The sequence below is a fragment of the Carcharodon carcharias genome, chromosome 20 (assembly GCF_017639515.1).
Source record: "Carcharodon carcharias isolate sCarCar2 chromosome 20, sCarCar2.pri, whole genome shotgun sequence".
In the NCBI taxonomy this organism is placed as follows: domain Eukaryota; kingdom Metazoa; phylum Chordata; class Chondrichthyes; order Lamniformes; family Lamnidae; genus Carcharodon; species Carcharodon carcharias.
The window spans coordinates 25,028,210-25,045,296 of NC_054486.1; the positions used below are offsets into that span (position 1 = coordinate 25,028,210).

The 17,087-nt window shown below is 43.2% G+C and overlaps 1 protein-coding gene across 2 annotated transcripts in view; it reads right to left on the bottom strand.

Moving 5' to 3' along the window:
- The window catches only part of rpap1 (RNA polymerase II associated protein 1), a 106,064-nt gene that overhangs the window by 38,650 nt on the left and 50,327 nt on the right, over positions 1-17,087 (bottom strand). For both annotated transcript variants that reach the window (XM_041215157.1, XM_041215159.1), the window contains 3 exons: positions 6,924-7,091; positions 4,353-4,547; positions 1,436-1,570 (listed from right to left, as the gene is read on the bottom strand). In XM_041215157.1, coding sequence (XP_041071091.1) covers positions 1,436-1,570; positions 4,353-4,547; positions 6,924-7,091 — 498 coding nt within the window. The remainder of the gene's footprint in view (positions 1-1,435; positions 1,571-4,352; positions 4,548-6,923; positions 7,092-17,087) is intronic.

Genomic DNA, 17,087 nt, shown 5'->3' on the forward strand with positions numbered 1-17,087 from the left:
TAGGAGGGGTAGGCAATTCAGTGCATCGGGCCTGCTCTGCCATTCAATATGATCATGGCTGATTTTATTGTGTTTTAATTCCACTTTCCTGTCTGTCCCCCATAATTCTTGACTCCCTTGTAGATCCAAAATCTGTCTAGCCCAGCCATGAATATGTTCAATGATACAACCTCTTCTGTTCTGCATGGAAGAGAATTCCAAACACTAACAATTCGCAAAGAGAAGAAATTCCTCCTCGTCTCCATCTTAAATGGGAGATCCTTCATTTTTAAACTATGTCCCATAGTTCAAGATTCATCCCATAAGGGAAAACATTCTCTCAGCATCTACCTGGTCAACCTCCCTCAGAATCTTATATGTTTCCATAAGATTGCCTCTCATTCTTCTAAACTCCAATAAGTATAGGCCCAACCCTGCTCAACCTTTCCTCGTAATCAACCCCTTCATCCCAGGAATCAGCCTAGTGAACGGCTTCCAATGCAAGTGTATCCCTCTTCAAGTAAGGAGACCAAAACTATACACAGTATTCTAGGTGCAGTCGCACCAATGCCCTATATAGTTGTAGCAAGACTTCCCTACATTTATACTCCATCCCCCTTGCAAAAAGGCCAAACATTCCACTTGTCTTCCTAATTACTTGCTGTACCTGCATGCTAACTTTTTAATTCATGTGCAAGGACACCCAGGTCCCCCTGTACCAAAGCATTTAGCAGTCTCTCCATTTAAATAATATTCTGCTTTCCAATTCTTCCTGCCAAAGTGGGCAACCTCACATTTTCCCACATTATACTCCATCTGCCAAATTTTTGCCCACTACCTAAACCTATTTATATCCCTTTGCTGACTCTGTATCCTCTTCCCAACTTGCTTGCCCACCAACCTTTGCATCATCAGCAAATTTGGTTACAATGAGCTCTGTCCTTTCAATCAAATCATTAATATAGATCATAAATAGTTGAGGCCCTTCTCACGTATAAGTCAATGAGGTTCAATCTCCACTCCAATCTGACATTCCACTGTAATACAGTGGGAGTGCTGCACTTTTGCAGGTACCATCTTTCAGATGAGATACAACACCCCATCTGCCCTCTATGGTGAATGCAAAAGATTCTAAGGAACTATTTTGACGAACTTCATGGAAGTTCAACCCAGTGTTCCAGTCAATAGTTATCCCTCAACCAGGATCACTAAAACAAATTATAGGGCCATTTATGAAATTGCTGGTCATGGGATCTTGCTGTATGCAAATTGGCTGCTGCAATTCCCACATCACAACAGTGACTACGCTTCAAAAGTTAATCATTGGCTGTAAAATGCTTTGGAACTTTGTGAAGTTATGAAAGGCACTAAGCAAATGCAAACCCTTACTTTCTTTATATTGGATGCTTTCAGAGCAGTTGACCATGATAACAATTAATAGCAATGGAATAATTACCTGATTACAAGCCTCTGAGGAGTGTCTTGCTATGCGAGTCAAGATCTCCAATATGTCAAGAATGACCGAAGGAACAGGTCGAACAACTTCAAGGATATAACGCAAACGGTGAAGTATCTTCATCTTCAGCAAACCCTGAGGGGGTAAGAATACCACAGAAAAGTTAAACATCAGGGAGGGGAGATTCTGCTTTAAGCACAATTGGCAAAGCCCACAGAGTTTGAAAAGTGTTTTTTTTTCCGTGTTTCCACACGCCCATTTACATAAACACAATCTGCCATGAGCCAGCGCAATCAAAGCAGCATCTTAAAACAAAACTCCTTTGAAAGAAATTTCACTCTAAAAATGCTCTGCAATATATTTGAGTGGTAACTAAATGGAATTTTATTAATACAGCTGCAAATGGGTTCATCACAAAAGTTAAGCATGTTAATCCATCACCTGAGAGTAACATATTTAAATTACTAGAAATTATTTTCAAAAAAATATGCAGGACCAATTGCTAGTTACTGCAGTCAATTTCTTAGCAAGTTTTTTAAAAATGTAACCTTTTGCTTTCTAAATAGCTCAGAGGAGGTTTACTAGACTAATACCTGGAATGGGAGGATTGTTTTATGAGGAAAGGCTAGGCTTGTATCTGCTGGAGTTTAGAAGAGTAAGAAGCAACTTGACTGAAACATATAAAATCCTGAGATTTGACAGGGCGAATGTGGAGAGGATGTTTCTCCTGGTGGGGGAACCTAGAACTAGGGGTCACTGTTTAAAAATAAGGGGTCACCCATTCAAGAAAGATGAGGAGAATTTTTTTCTCTCAGAGAGTTGTGGATCTTTGGAACTCTCTTCCTCAAAAAGCAATGGAAGCAGAGTCTTTGAATATTTTTACGGCACAGCTAGACAGATTCTTCATAAGAAATGGGGTGAAAGGTTAGAGGCTAGATGGGAATGTGGAGTTGAGGTTACAATCAGATCAACCACAATCTTATTGAATGGGGGAGCAGGCTCAAGGAGCCAAGCGGCCTACTTCTGCTCCTAACTTATATGTATGTAAACAGGTCTAATAGTGTCCTTGCACCCAAAAAGAACTAGCTTAATTTTTAAAGAATCCTCAAAAGTGCACTGTTAGTGGAAACACCCAGTTGCTTGGCCAGCAGCTTTTCAACTAGCTCAAAATGATGACATTGCAGAGTGTAATTTGGTTTAAAATTCCCCAAAACTTTGTGCCATTTTACAGCAATTGTGGCTGAATTATGTCGGAAAAACCAACATAGCCAAGTGAAAACTTCAGGCCAGGTAGATTAAAGGATTTGCTAATTAGTGGGGAGTCTAGAACAAGGGGGCATGATCTTAAAATTCAACTGAAGCTGCTCATGGGCTGATGCCAGGAAACACTTATTCATACAAAGTGTAGTGGAAATCTGGAACTCTATCCCCTAAAAAGGTTAGGGGTTGGAGAGAGGGGTTTGTGGTCAATGAAAATTTCAAAACAGGCTGATAGTTTTTGTAAATAAAACAGAAAATGCTGGAAAGACTCAGCAGGCCTTGGCAGCATCTGTGGAGAAAGAAACCGAGTTAACATTTTAGGTTGATGCACAGATGCTGCCTGAGCAAACCACCTAGGAGGTGGTGGTGGGAGCTTGCTGTGCTTACAATGGTGACTACACTTCAAAGATAGTAAATTGGCTGTAAAAGAGCTTTTGGACGTCCTGATGTAGTGAAAGGCGCTACAGAAACACAAGTCTTTGTTTTGCTTTTTTTTACAGTGTAACCAACATAATTCAAACACATAATGCAGATAGGGCTGGAAATTGCCCAAAGGTTAGACCGTAAGACCAAAAGACATAGGAGCAGAAATTAGGCCATTCTGCCCGTCGAGTCTGCTCCGCCTTCAATCATGGCTGATAAGTTTCTCAACCCCATTCTCCCACCTTCTCCCCATAACCTTTGATCCCCTTACCAATCAAGAACCTATCTATCTCGCTTTTAAATACACTCAATGACCTGGCCTCCACAGCCTTCTGTGGCAATGAATTCCATTGATTCACCACTCTCTGGCTAAAGGTTTCTCCTCATCTCTGTTCCAAAAGGTCTTCCCTTTACTCTGAGACTGTGCCCGCGGATCCTAGTCTCTCCTACTAAGGGAAACATCTTCCCCATGTCCACTCTATCCAGGCCTTTCAGTATTCTGTAAGTTTCAATCAGATCCCCCTCATCCTGCTAAATTCCATCGAGTTTAGACCCAGAGTCCTCAAACGTTCCACATATGTTAAGCCTTTCATTCCTGGGATCATTCTCGTGAACCTCCTCTGGACCCTCTCCAGGGCCAGAACATCCTTCCTGAGATACGGGACCCAAAATTGCTCACAATATTCTAAATGTGGTCTGACCAGAGCCTTATAAAGCCTCAGCACCACATCCCTGCTTTTATATTCTAGCCCTCTCGAAATAAATGCCAACATTGCAATTGTCTTCCTACCGACTCAACCTGCAAATTAACCTTAAGAGAATCCTGGACTAGGACTCCAGGATTAACTTAGGTTGAACCTGATGCCTGCGATTAAGTGATTTAAAAACCATCCAGACATTCCCCTCACCACAGTCTGCACAGAAAATCAGCTGCCTCACCAGCCTGTCTTTTCCCACTATCTCAAAGGGGTTTGGTTTGTAAGGTCTGTGAATCCAATCCCTGGCAGTGGCACCTCCCCAAACAATCCAACATGATGTAGGTCACAGATCATGGGTGGCACATGATTAACAAGTGTAAACTGGCATGGCTGCCATCTGTGGATGGACAAAGGTCTAACAGGGCAACAAACTTGGGTCAAGGCCCTGGTCTAGCGGCCTTAAAGAAATTATTCTGTACCATTTGAAATGCTCAAATGTCTCTGTAAAGCAATGCAGGATGTTTAAAGGACATTACTTTCACAGCATCAGCACGGGCAACATCCGGGTCAGCTTTCTTATCATCCTTGGTCTTGTCTTTCTCATTCTCCCTTGCCTTTGACTCCTCCTCCTCAACATCCTCTTCATCCTCGTCGTCCTCCTCCACTTCATTAGGTCGAAGGGGGAACGCAGATGCTCCCAAGTACCAGGAGAAAGTCCTGTCAAGATATTCCTGCAGGGAACGGATTCATTTTAAGTGGCAGCAACAGAGTCAGTCTCCATTCAGTACCAAATATGTTCACATTTATTTCTTGCATCACACATATTGCATTTTAAACAAAAAATGTTTTGCAGATTCTGAAGATACACTGTGAAAGAGAATGTGAGATTTTCATCGCTTTACAATATTTTAAGGCTAAGGCACTCTCATGGTCCAGTAGGAGTGCGGCAGAGTGAGTAAGTGACTGCCATTTAAGTCGTTAACCTGAAGTAAATAATTAATAGTTAAGAAAAACAGAAGTACAATCTTCTTTCTTTTTGATCTAAATATTCCAACATATATCAACTGCATTTCCAGTTGTGTTGAAGAGAGTTGAAGTACACCATCTCCAGCCTCCCCCACCCCCCCAAACTTATAATTCTGGGACTACCCTGCCAACTCATATTTCCCTGCCATTGCTCCGCCTCATTCCTTTCATCCAATCTCTTTCTTCAACTCCATCTCTGCGATCCCCTCCCCTCCTCTCAACTCATCATTGTACCACGTCCTCCATCCCTTCTCTTCGCTCTCCTTCATCCCAAATCTCCTCCATTCTCCCCTTCACCACATCTCTCTTGCTCCTAATGCTCCCTAAATAACCTCCTCCTTCCTTTGTTCCATCTCTCGCTCCCAACCCTCCCCCTCTTTCCCCCAATCCTTCCCTCCTCTTTCTCGCTCCCAACAACTAGCCCACCCCTTCCCATTAGTCTCCTCTCTTCATCAGTCTAATTATCTCCCAATCACCTAATAATGTTTGACCTGAATACAGCACTTGCTTTCCACCCCTCATCCAGAGTGCCACAAGAGACAGAACCAGTTTTTAATATGAAGCCAGAGGCATGATGCCTTCAACAGTACTAGGCTCATAAATAATCCAGTGCAATAAAAAGACTTCAGAGTTGGATTGTCAACAGTTGGATATAGAGATTTCATCACATCTCATCACTTCCCTCCAACTGCCCCATCCCCACGCTGCCATCATTGGCTGCTTGACACATTCATTCTCACTGTGTCCCTAATTCCCACACCAACTGGTCTCATTAAAGGGCTGGATAATTCATGACTATCAGACAGCCCTTTTTACCCCCATTTCCAATGTTTTTATAACCAGTGAACAAAGAGCTTTTTTTTTAAAATGCCTCTCTGATTTTTCTCCTGGTTTTGCTCGCAGCTTTCTCCAGGGGATTAGACTTTAATTCCTGGGGACTCCAAGGCAATCCTGGAGGATTGGCACCCAATTCAATAGTAATCCAGTCAGTGGTAAAAGCTCAGGTAACTGAGGCCAGCGATGGATTCCAAGCCCTTCTCCAAATAGCTGCTATGTGCTTGTGGACAGGGAACCCAAGAGAATTACAGGCCCACACATCATGGCCAACAGTGGCTGCTATTCTGAGAGTCTGGGAGAGTCAGATGTAATCAGAGATACAACCACCCTTCAAAAGAGAAGCTCATTAACCACGCAGTGAAAGTGGCACACCCTGATAAGAGAGGATGGTGCAGCAAGGCAAAACATCTGACGTGTGGATGATATTTAGTGTGAGCAGGAAGAGGGTCTGCAAGAGCTCTTCTCTGAATTTTAAGATTTCTGAGTGGAATTAGTTGCCACAGCACTGAGGCAGCTGAGCAGTCATCAGCAATTAGGAGATGGAAAGCAGAAACAAAGCAAACATATGTCAGTGCAGAGTGGCTGGGTGAAGGCAGCACTAAGATTACAGAGGAATAGCCTCAGCTTTCAGTCCTACGCCACGGTTCAAGCACTAATGTGAAAGGACCATAACAATTTGGTTGGGGGGAGTTGGGTGGGATGTTCAATGACTATGGGATAAATATCTGAGGGATTAGTGAGTGGAACTAATACCTGAGTGGCTCAGTGACTGCAGGAATAATATCTGAGGGGTCAGTGACTGTGGGAACAAATTCTGAGGGGCCAGTGCGTGTGCGAGTAATATGAGAGGGTTAGAGGCTGTGAGACTAGGATCTGAGAGGGTCAGTGACTTTTAGGGTAATATTTGAGAGGTCACTGACTGTCAGAGTAAAATCTCAGTGTGTCAGGGAATGAGAATCTAAAATTTAAATAAGTCAGTGTCCGTGGAATTGATTTACAATGTACAGCTGTATGAGCAAGCAGAGCGAGCTTCAAACAACAGATTCAAGAGCTGCAAATGTCATTCTGTAATCACTCAGTCGCATAGGGAAGTGACAGACTGGGTATGATCACAATACCGGCACCCTTTACTTAGCTATACTCATACTGACCTAGTTGTGACTGTATAAACACATCCCAGGGGCCAAGGTGCACAGGAATGAGTTCTCAAACATCAAATTTGTTTGAAGGGTCAGGTGACTTACCTCATCAGAGGGAGAGACTAGAAGTGCTTTCAGGGCCTGGACACAAGCAGCGATCACATTCTCAACGCTGTCATCCAGCGAGAACCGCAGGAGGAACAGGAAGCCAGCATCCAGCAGCATTCGCAAGATGCTGTACTTGAGTGAGGAGGAGAAGTCACCAACTTTCGCCTGGTAAAGAATAGCATAAGAACTCACCATAAGGGCTCTACACATCTCACAACCGACAAGTCACTCTTAGGCCTCATTTGAGACACTACCTTCCAATTCCTTTGTCCACTCCTCTCCTGAGACACTGGCTATGGTATAGTCCCCATGGTACTTTGACATGTAACCCACTCTATGTTGTGTGAACTTTGGCAGTACATATCTGTGTGCTGCTTAATAATGAGACATCAAACTGAACTAGATACTGTCCCTGCCTAAAGTCTACCCAACTGCACTCTCCAAAAGTTGCTCTTTGTGGGATGTTTCCATGCCCAAGTTGACTGTTGCACTGCATACGTATCAACAGATTGCTGCACGTTAAGGTTAAATTGCGATCAGTCTTCCTTCTATCACACCCACTGAACTGAGGTGACATCTAAAGTGTGTAGAAACAGCGTACGTAAGAGAGAAACCAAGAGAGTGCGACCAAGTGAAAGTGAGACAGCAATACAGAGGATAGGAGCAAAAGAATACATGCAAGAGAGAGGAAAGAGAGTGTGCGCGAGAGCAGGAGAAATAAGGCAAGAGACAGACAGAAAGAGAAAGCACGGGAACTGTGACACTGTGTGATAGAGGGAGAAAAGAGCAAGAGACGGAATAAGAGTATGAGATAGTGTGCATGAGAGCAAAAGACTTTGAAAAAGAAAGCGAGAGAGTGAAAGAGAGTGAATAGTGAGATGGAAAACGCAAGATAGGAATGAGCGGATGATTAGTCCCCAAGTGTTGCTGGTGGGTGGGAGAAAAAAATTGCGAAGAGGTTATGGGGCAAAGGCCTACACATCAGGTGGTGGGAGAGGAGGAAGAGCAGTGAAGGTCCATGGAACCTTAAATCCTGTGAGCAGCCTGCCCATCACACCAAGGACACAGAGAGTCACACAGTGCCGTGCATGGGGGAGAGCAGAACTGAAATTCTGCTGCTTGAAATACTTCTATTTTGGTAAATGCTTAAAATCACTAAAAAAGAAACTGTTTAGCTTCACACATTTGATCAAGTGATGCACCTGGCTTGAAATTTTATTGGCAAGCTGTAACCATGGCAACAATGACATTTTCTATGAATCTCTTTAAAATAGCAAGTGGAATAGCCAAATAATGGGGTCACATGCCCTTTGCAGCCTGTCATCTGTCAATCCTCAGTTAAGTCATTCAGCCACTTCTGCTGCTTTCCTGCCCCCATTCTCTTTGCCCACCAAGCTAGACTTTACCCTGCTGATCCTGTCCTATCTCTGAATCCATGTCTGTCTCTCGTTTCTCTTCCATTGTCTCTCAGGTCCTCTCAGAGCTTATCTGGCCCAGCTACTGCTTCTCTCACACCACAAAATTGCTGACCATCCAACTTCCTTTCCTGGCCCCCATGATAATGGACAAAATAAATGGTTCAGTCTCCTCAGGCACTGTGCCCCCTTCCCTTTCAAATCTGCCAACAGCACCCCCTCCTCAAAAAACATCAACTCTCAACCAACTCCAAAATGAGCCCATCTCTCCTGATCCTGTGCCAATGTACTAACAACCATTCTGAGCAGCCAGAAGGAAGGAAATCATCATTCAATCCTGTGAACCATGACATGCATTAAGTAGAAATGGAGCAACAGTTTTATTATTATGCTTTGTCTTATCTGTAGCTACATTTTATTTGATGCACATATGATAACCTAACAACTAACAGATTTAAAACAGGAACTAAAGTGTTAATTGAAGATGGCCTTGTGTGGGACTGTCATACAGAATAAGAAAGCTCCAGATTCTGTCATCGGACTGGGAATGGTTGTTGTGTCCGTGGTGTCACCCAGAGCTCTTCTCACTCCAGCACTGAGGAGGGAGAAAATCAGCCAGGTTCCTGATTATTATGTGGGGACTCCTCTGGGGACAAGATAGAAATTTAAGCACAGCAGGAGGCCATTTCAGGTCTCCGCCACTACTAGCTCCACACCTGACCTATTTTAATATAATTTCCCCACTCATACACATATCCTTAAATGCTTCAAGCTTTTAGTCTCTGTCTAAAATTTGACTGAAACCAATTCAATAGCTATTTGTAGTAATATTTTCCATATTTTAATAACCTTTTACATTAAAAAGTGTCTGACCCCTCCCTTTATGCTTCTGGTACTAATCCTAAATTAACGTTTTCGCTCATCAATTCAATACTAAGTAGAGTCTCCTACTGATTATCTTTTAAATCCTTTCATAATTTTTGAACACTTCTATCTTTCCTTAACCTCTCTGCTCCAAAAATACAGCCCTAAATTTTCATCATAGCTATATCCTCAAATCTCTAGCATTATTCCAGTAATTCTATGTTTCATATTTTCTACAGAAATAATATCCTCTCTATAATGAGATATCCAAGACTCCATACGGTACTTCAGTGATGACCTAAACGCTGTCTTGTACAGATTCACATTCTGGCTTTTGGATGCATTGCCTTAAAACATAAAACCCAGAATCCTATTTGTTGCTTTGCCTGTATTCCACCTGCACTGCTGGTCTGTATATGTATCCTCACTCCTCTTCCTCCAGTCCACTGAAAAGGTTACTAGTTAGGGTGCATTCCCATTGCCCGTATTCTTCCCCCAAGTGTGTTGCTTCACAATTGACTTTGTTGAACAGCATTTGTCACACATCTGCTCAAACCTTAACCCGTCAATGCCCTCTTGTGTCTTCAGCTTGGTAACATAATCATGTGAAACTCTCTGTCTAAGCAGAGGCCTGAAGGGTGATCATTTAATTAAGATGCATCAATTCTGATTCGCTCAGAAAATCTAGATGTAGGATCAGTCTGGGTGGAGCTAAGAAGCAACAAGGGGTGGAAAACATTAGTGGGAGTTGTCTATAGGCCTCCAAACAGTAATAATAAGATAAGTGACAGCATTAAACAGGAAATTAGAGATGTATGTAACCAGGGGGCTACAGTAATCCTGAGTGACTTTAATCTACATAATAATAGTAATTATAATAATAATACTGTGGCGGATGAATTCGTGGAGTATGTACAAGATTTTTTTTAGGCCAGTATGTCAAGGAACCAACTAGGGAACAGGCTATCCTAGATTTGGTATTATGCAATGAGAAGGGGTTAATTAATAATCTTGTTGTGCAGGGCCCTTCAGGGAACAGTGATGGAAAGTGAAGTAGTCCGATCTGAAATTAGGGTCCTAAATCTTAAAGGAAACTATGAAGGTACGAGGCGTGAGTTGGCTTAGATAGATTGGGGAACTCCATTAAGAGGCATGACAGTGGATAGGCAATGCCTAGTATTTAAGGAACGAATGTAGGCATTTGCAACAGTTACACATTCCTTTCTGGCACAAAAACACAACAGGAAAAGCGGCCCAACAACTGAATGGCTAACAAAAGAAATTAAGGATAGAATTAGGTCCAAAGAGAAGTCATATAAAGTTGCTAGAAAAAAGTAGCAAGCCTGAGGATTGGGAGCAGCTTAGAATTCAGCAAAGAGATTGGTTAAGAAGGGAAAAATAGTGTATGAGAATAAACTTGCAAGGAGCATTAAAGTGGACAGTGAAAGCTTCTATAAGTATGTAAAAAGAAAAAGGTTAGTGAAGACAAATTTAGATCCCGTACAATCCAAAACAGGAGAATTTAGAATAGAGAACAAGGAAATGACAGAGCAATTGAACAACTACTTTAGTTCTGTCTTCACGGAGGAAGACACAAATAACTTCCCAGAAATACTAGGGAACCAAAGGTCTAGTGAAAGGGTAGAATTGGAGGAAATTAGTATTACTAAAACAATAGTGCTGGAAAAATTAATGGGATTGAAAGCCGATAAATCCTGATAATCCAATAACCTAAATCCCAGGGCACTAAAGGAGGTGGCCATGGAAAAAGTGGATGTGTTGATTGTCATCTTATAAAATTCAGTAGATTCTGGAACAGTCCTGGCAGATTGGAGGGTAGCAAATGTAACCCCACTATTTAAAAATGGGAGAAAACAGGGAATTATAGACTAGTTAGTCTATCATCAGTAGTCGGGAAAATGCTAGCGTCTATCACGAAGGGTGTGATAACAGGACACTTAGAAAATATCAACGGGATTAGACAAAGTCAACATGGATGTATGAGCGAGAAATCATGTTTGACAAACCTACTGGAGTTTTTTGAGGATGCAAATAGCAGAATAGATAAGGGAGAACCAGTGGATGTGCTGTATTTGGATTTTCAGAAAGTTTTTCGTAAAGTCCCACATAACAAAATTAAAGTACATGAGATTGGGGGTAATAGATTGGCATAGATTGAGAATTGGATAGCAGACAGTAAACAGAGAGTAGGAAGGGTCGTTTTCAGAGTGGCAGGCAATGACTAGTGGGGTACCACAGGGATCAGTGCTTGGGCCCCAACTATTTACAATATACATCAATGATTTGGAAGAGGGAACCAAATGTAATATTTCTAAGTTTGCCTATGACATGAAACTTGGAAATGCCAGCAGTGAGGAGGGTGTTAAGAGACTTCAAGGCGATTTAGGAAGGTTGAGTGAGTGGGCAAATACATGGCAGATACAGTATAACATGGATAATTGTGAAGTTATCCACTTTGGTAGGAAAAACAGAATGGCAGAGTATTATTTAAATGGTGATAGATTGGGAAATGTTGATGTACAAAGGGGCCTGGATGTCTTTGTACACCAATCACTGAAAGCAAGCATGCAGGTGCAGCAAGCAGTTAAAAAGGCAAATGCTATGTTGGTTTTCATTGCAAGAGGACTTGAGTACAGGAGCAAGGATGCCTTACTGCAGCTGTACAGGACTTTGGTGAGACCACACCTGGACTGTTGTGTGAGCTTTGGTCTCCTTACCTAAGAAAGGATATACTTGCTATTGAGGGGGTGCAGCGAAGGTTCACTAGACTGATTCCTGGGGTGGCATGATTGTCCTATGAGGAGGGATTGGGCTGACTAGGCCTATATTCACTGAAGTTTAGAAGAATGAGAGGAAATCTCATGGAAACATATAAAATTCTGACAGGGATAGACGGACTGGATGCAGGGATGATGTTCCTTTGACGCGGCTGTCTAGAACAAGAGGTCACATTCTCAGGATACTGGATAGACCATTTAGGACTGAGATGAGGAAGAACTTCAATCAGTGGGTGGAGAACAGTCCCTACCTCTCCAAGCTATCTTCATAACTGAAGTCTCTCATCCCTGGAACCATTCTTGTAAACCTCTTCTGCACTCTCTCCAATGCGTTTACATCCTTCCTATAGTGTGGTGCCCAGAGCTGTACATAATACTCTACCTGAGGTCTAACTAATGTCTTCTATAAGCTCAGCATAATCTCCCTGCTCTTGTACTCTATGTCCCTATTAATAAAGCCCAGGATACTGTAAACTTTATTAATTGCTCTCTCCACAAGTCCTGCCATCTTTAATGATCTATGCATATATATACCCAGGTCCCTCTGCTCCTGCACTCCCTTAAGAATTGAAGCCCTTACTTTGTATTGTCTCTCCATGTTCTTCCTACCAAAATGCGTCACCTCACACTTCTCCACATTGAATTTCATCTGCCACCTTTCTGCCCACTCCACCAACTTGTCTATGTCCCTTTGAAGTTCAATACTGCCTTCCTCTCAGTTTAGAATGCTTCCAAGTTTCGTATCATCCGCAAACTTTGAAATTGACCCCTGCACTCTAAGGTCTAGATCATTAGTACATGTCAGGAAAAGCAAGGGTCCCAATACCGACCCCTGGGCAACCCCACTATAAGACTTCCTCAGGCCCAGAACGTATCTATTGACAATTACCCTCTATTTCCTATTACTCAGCCAATTTTGTATCCACATAAGACCATAAGACTTAGGAGCAGAAGTAGGTCATTCGGCCCATCGAATCTGCTCCGCCATTCAATGAGATCATGGCTCATCTGATAATCCTAAACTCCACTTTCCTGCCTTTTCCCCATAACCCTTGATTGCCTTACTGATTAAAAATCTGTCTATTTCAGCATTGAACGTTGCTATTGTCCCTTTTATTTAGTGTTAAACTTGAAAGGGACAGAGGCTGCTGGAATGAGCAGAAAAGTATCACATGAATTTTAATGAAGTGTGAAGTAATTAATTTTGATAGGGAGCCAATATAAAATAAAGGATACAATTCTAAAAGAGGTGTAGGAGCAGAGGGGCCTGGGTATATACGTGCATAAATCACAGAAGGTGCCGGGACAGGTTGAGAGAATAGTTAATAAAGCACCCGGAGCTTTATAAATAGGGGCATAAAGTATAAAAGCAATGAAGCTATGATCAACCTTTATAAAACACTGGTTCGAACTCAACTGGAGTGATGTGTCTAATTCTGGACACCCTACTTTTGGAAGGATGTGAAAGCATTACAGAGTGCAGAAAAGGTTCATAAGAATGGTTCTTTATTTAGGAACTTTAGTTATGTGGATAGTTTGGAGAAGCTGGAGCTGCTTTCTTTGGAGAAGGCTGAGAGGAGATTTGATAGAGGTGTTCAAAATCATGAGGAGTCTAGACAGAGTAGATAGGGAGAAACTGCTCACATTGGTGGAAGGATTGAGAACCAGAGGACACCGATCTAAGATGACTGGCGAAAGAAGCAATGGTGACATGAAGAGAAAACCTTTTTAAACAGGTGATTAGGATCTGGAATGCACTGCCTGAGAGCGTGGCAGAGGTGGATTCAATCAGGGCTTTAATGAGAAAATAGGATAATTATCTGAAGAGAAGGAATTGCAGGGCTACAGGCCTAGTGGGCTTGGCCTAAATAGCCAAGTGGTTATGGTACTGGGTTTGTAATCCCAAGATCAAGAGTTCAAATCTCACAATGGTAAACTATGAAACAATGTAACTTCATCTGAAACAGATGGAAACAGGTTTGTACTCGAAAGAGTTACAGGGAAAAGTTGGGGGAGTGGGACTAGATGAATCGCTCTTGCAGAGACACAATGGGCCGAATAGCCTCCTCCTGTGCAATAATCCATTTTATGCTTCTCTAGCTCCCTTTCTTCTCCAATTTCTTGTATTTGAGAAGCAACAGTATATTCATTTTTCCCATAACTCTACATCTTAATCTCTCCAATAAGGTTTTCGCTCCTACCATGGCACAGTGACAACCCTAACCAAAGTCAAAAGTAACATCCTCTGTGACCGTGACCTGCATGCAGACCTAAACATTGTCAACCACACCATCCTCCTCCAAAATCTATTGTGCAGCTTAGTGGAACTGCCAGCGTTTGCTTCCACTCTTACCTCTCTGATTGTAACCAGAGAACCTCCAGCAATGGTGTCTCTTCCCACCCCTGCACCATTATCTCTAGAGCCCTCAAACATTAAACGTTGGCTCCATCTCTTCCTCATCCACATGTTGCAAAGGAGGCTACATCAAAAAGCATAGCGTCAGCTTTCACACATATGCTGATGACACCCTTACTCACTTCCCCTGTCTCCAACCACCACCCCCCACCCCCGATTCTCTCAACTCCTCTGTGAGTTTGTAACACTGGTCCAAAGCGGGACATTGGGCCGTAACGTCTGAGCTCCCCAAGGTCAGATTCGTGGGGTGCACTAAAGATGTGCTGGGAAGGCCCTCTCAGAACTTCACAGGTAAGGGTTTGCAAGGCAATTGCCCATAAACGCAAACTTCCTCTGGCCAAGTGCCCTGCACTGGGAACCATCAGAAAATGCAATTTAAATTGGAAACTTTGGATGGTCCTGATAGGGTTACATCAGTAGTTACTCAGAAAAAGTTAGAAGAATTAAAATCTCTTCTAACTTCTGTGTAACTATTGTAAAGGCCTTGGCCGACCCTCCGCCCCACTACAGGACTCCCCATCCCCCCACTCCCGAACCCCCACAGGACTCCCTGACCCCACCCCCCCAGACCCCGGCTAACCAACCTCCACAGCATTCCACGCCCCTCCACCCACCACCCGCACAGCCCAACCTGACTCAAGCACCCGCCTCCCCACCAAGGTCCCAAGTCCCCCAAGGTCCGAACCCCTCCCTTCGCCAGCCCGACCGCCTCCTACCCAACACCGGCCTGACCACCCCCTACCCAACCTCGGCCACCCCTTCCTCCCTTAGGTTCCAAATCCCCCATCTCCATGAGGTTTGGCCCCAATCCCCAACCCCCTGATTCCCACCCGTTCCCCGCCACCAACCTTGTCATCCTACTCAACCCCAAGCTGAGTTTCTAACCATACGCTCTCCGGCACCTACCTTCACCTCCCACAACTTCACCCATCTCCACCTGAGTTAGCTCATCTGCCACTGAAACCTTCATGTATCCATTTTGTCATCTTTAGACTCGTCTATTCTAATGCTCTCCTGGCTGACCTCTCAGCTTGACCTTCCATAAACTTCAGCTCATTCAAAATCCTGCTGGTATCCTAACCCAGAACAAGTCCCACTCACCCTCGTACTCAGTGACTACATTGGCACCTGGTCCACCATCAACTCCAGTTTCAGATTCTTGTCCTTGTTTGTAAAGACTCCAGGGTCTCTCCTTGCCCTTTGTGTGTAACCTCCTCCAGCCCTACAACCTTTGCAGAGCTCTCTGTTCCTCCTACTCTAGCCTTTCGTGCATCTCCTAGTTCCTTTCCCTCACTATTGTTGGCCGTGTTTAAGCTCTGGAATTCTCTCTTTAAACCCCACAGCTTCTTCATCTCCCTCACCTATTTTAACCTCCCTCACCCATGGTTATGAACAAGCTTTTAGTTATCCTACCAAATATCCTTTTCCTTGGCCATTTTTGGCTGGTATATGCCTGGGCCTTCTATGTTAAAGGTACTATATAAATGGGTACCAAATGAGTACAAAATCTGGTCGAGTTTCATTCCAATCCCACGCAAACTTGGAACAGTCCACACACACACACACTCATCTGTCACTTCATTTGAAGACGGATAACTTGCTATGTGGTCGCACAATAAATGGATGAGAGCAATACAACCCAATATAGGTACACCTATTCACCTAATATGTACAACACACATTCACATGAATGTGTTACCCTAAATGTTCCCTCCCTTACCTGAACAAACTATAAGACACATCCCTTAGGTTTAGATACGGCTCATGATCAAGGACAGGAAGATGTGACTGTAAGTCAGGCAGGTAAGGGGAGCCTCAGCTTTTGCCATGATCCAACAGGTATAAGGTGCATGCTACTGGTACGGTAGAGAACCAAGACTGCAGAAACAGCGGGCAAATGATACAGGAGGCCAGTCAAGTGGGGGGGTGGGGGCGGTGGAAGCTATGAGGGAATGTGCTAGTCATAGGGGATAGTACAGGCAGGGGAGTAGATACTGTTTTCTGCAGCTGCGACCGGGTGTCCCAAAGGTGCTGCCAGCTGTGGAAGAACTTGAAGAATGAGCCAACAACATAAGATTGAACTAGGAATGAGGTTCAGCAAAAAGAATTTGAGAAACTGGGGCACAAATTAAAAAACAGAAGCTCAAAGGTGACAATCTCTAGATAACTACGTGTGCTATCTACAAATTGGCACAGGGACAAACGAATTAGAAATTTAAATGTATGGCTGAAAGAGTCATGTGAGAGGCAGGGGGTTTAATTTATGGGACGCTGACACCAGTACTGGAGAAAAATGTGAGTCACTTAGGTGCAAAGGCAGAAGAAATTTTAATGGGGAATGAGGAAATGCAACGACATTAAACAAATATTTTGCGTCAGTCTTCACAGTAGAAGACACAAAGGCTACATCAAATATTGTGGAGAACCAAGAAACTGAGAAACTTAAAATAATTAATATTAGTAAAGAAAAAAGACCGAAGGAATTAACAGGACTAAAAGCTGACAAATTCCTTTGACCCGATGGCCTATACCTTAGAGTCTAAAAACTTTTGTCATCCATGATCCATAATGCTCACTGATTATGGATTGGAAGTTAGCAAATGTAACCTCACTGTTCAAGAAAGGAGGGAGAGTGAATTAATGGAAGCAGCAGCCAGTTAGCCTGGCA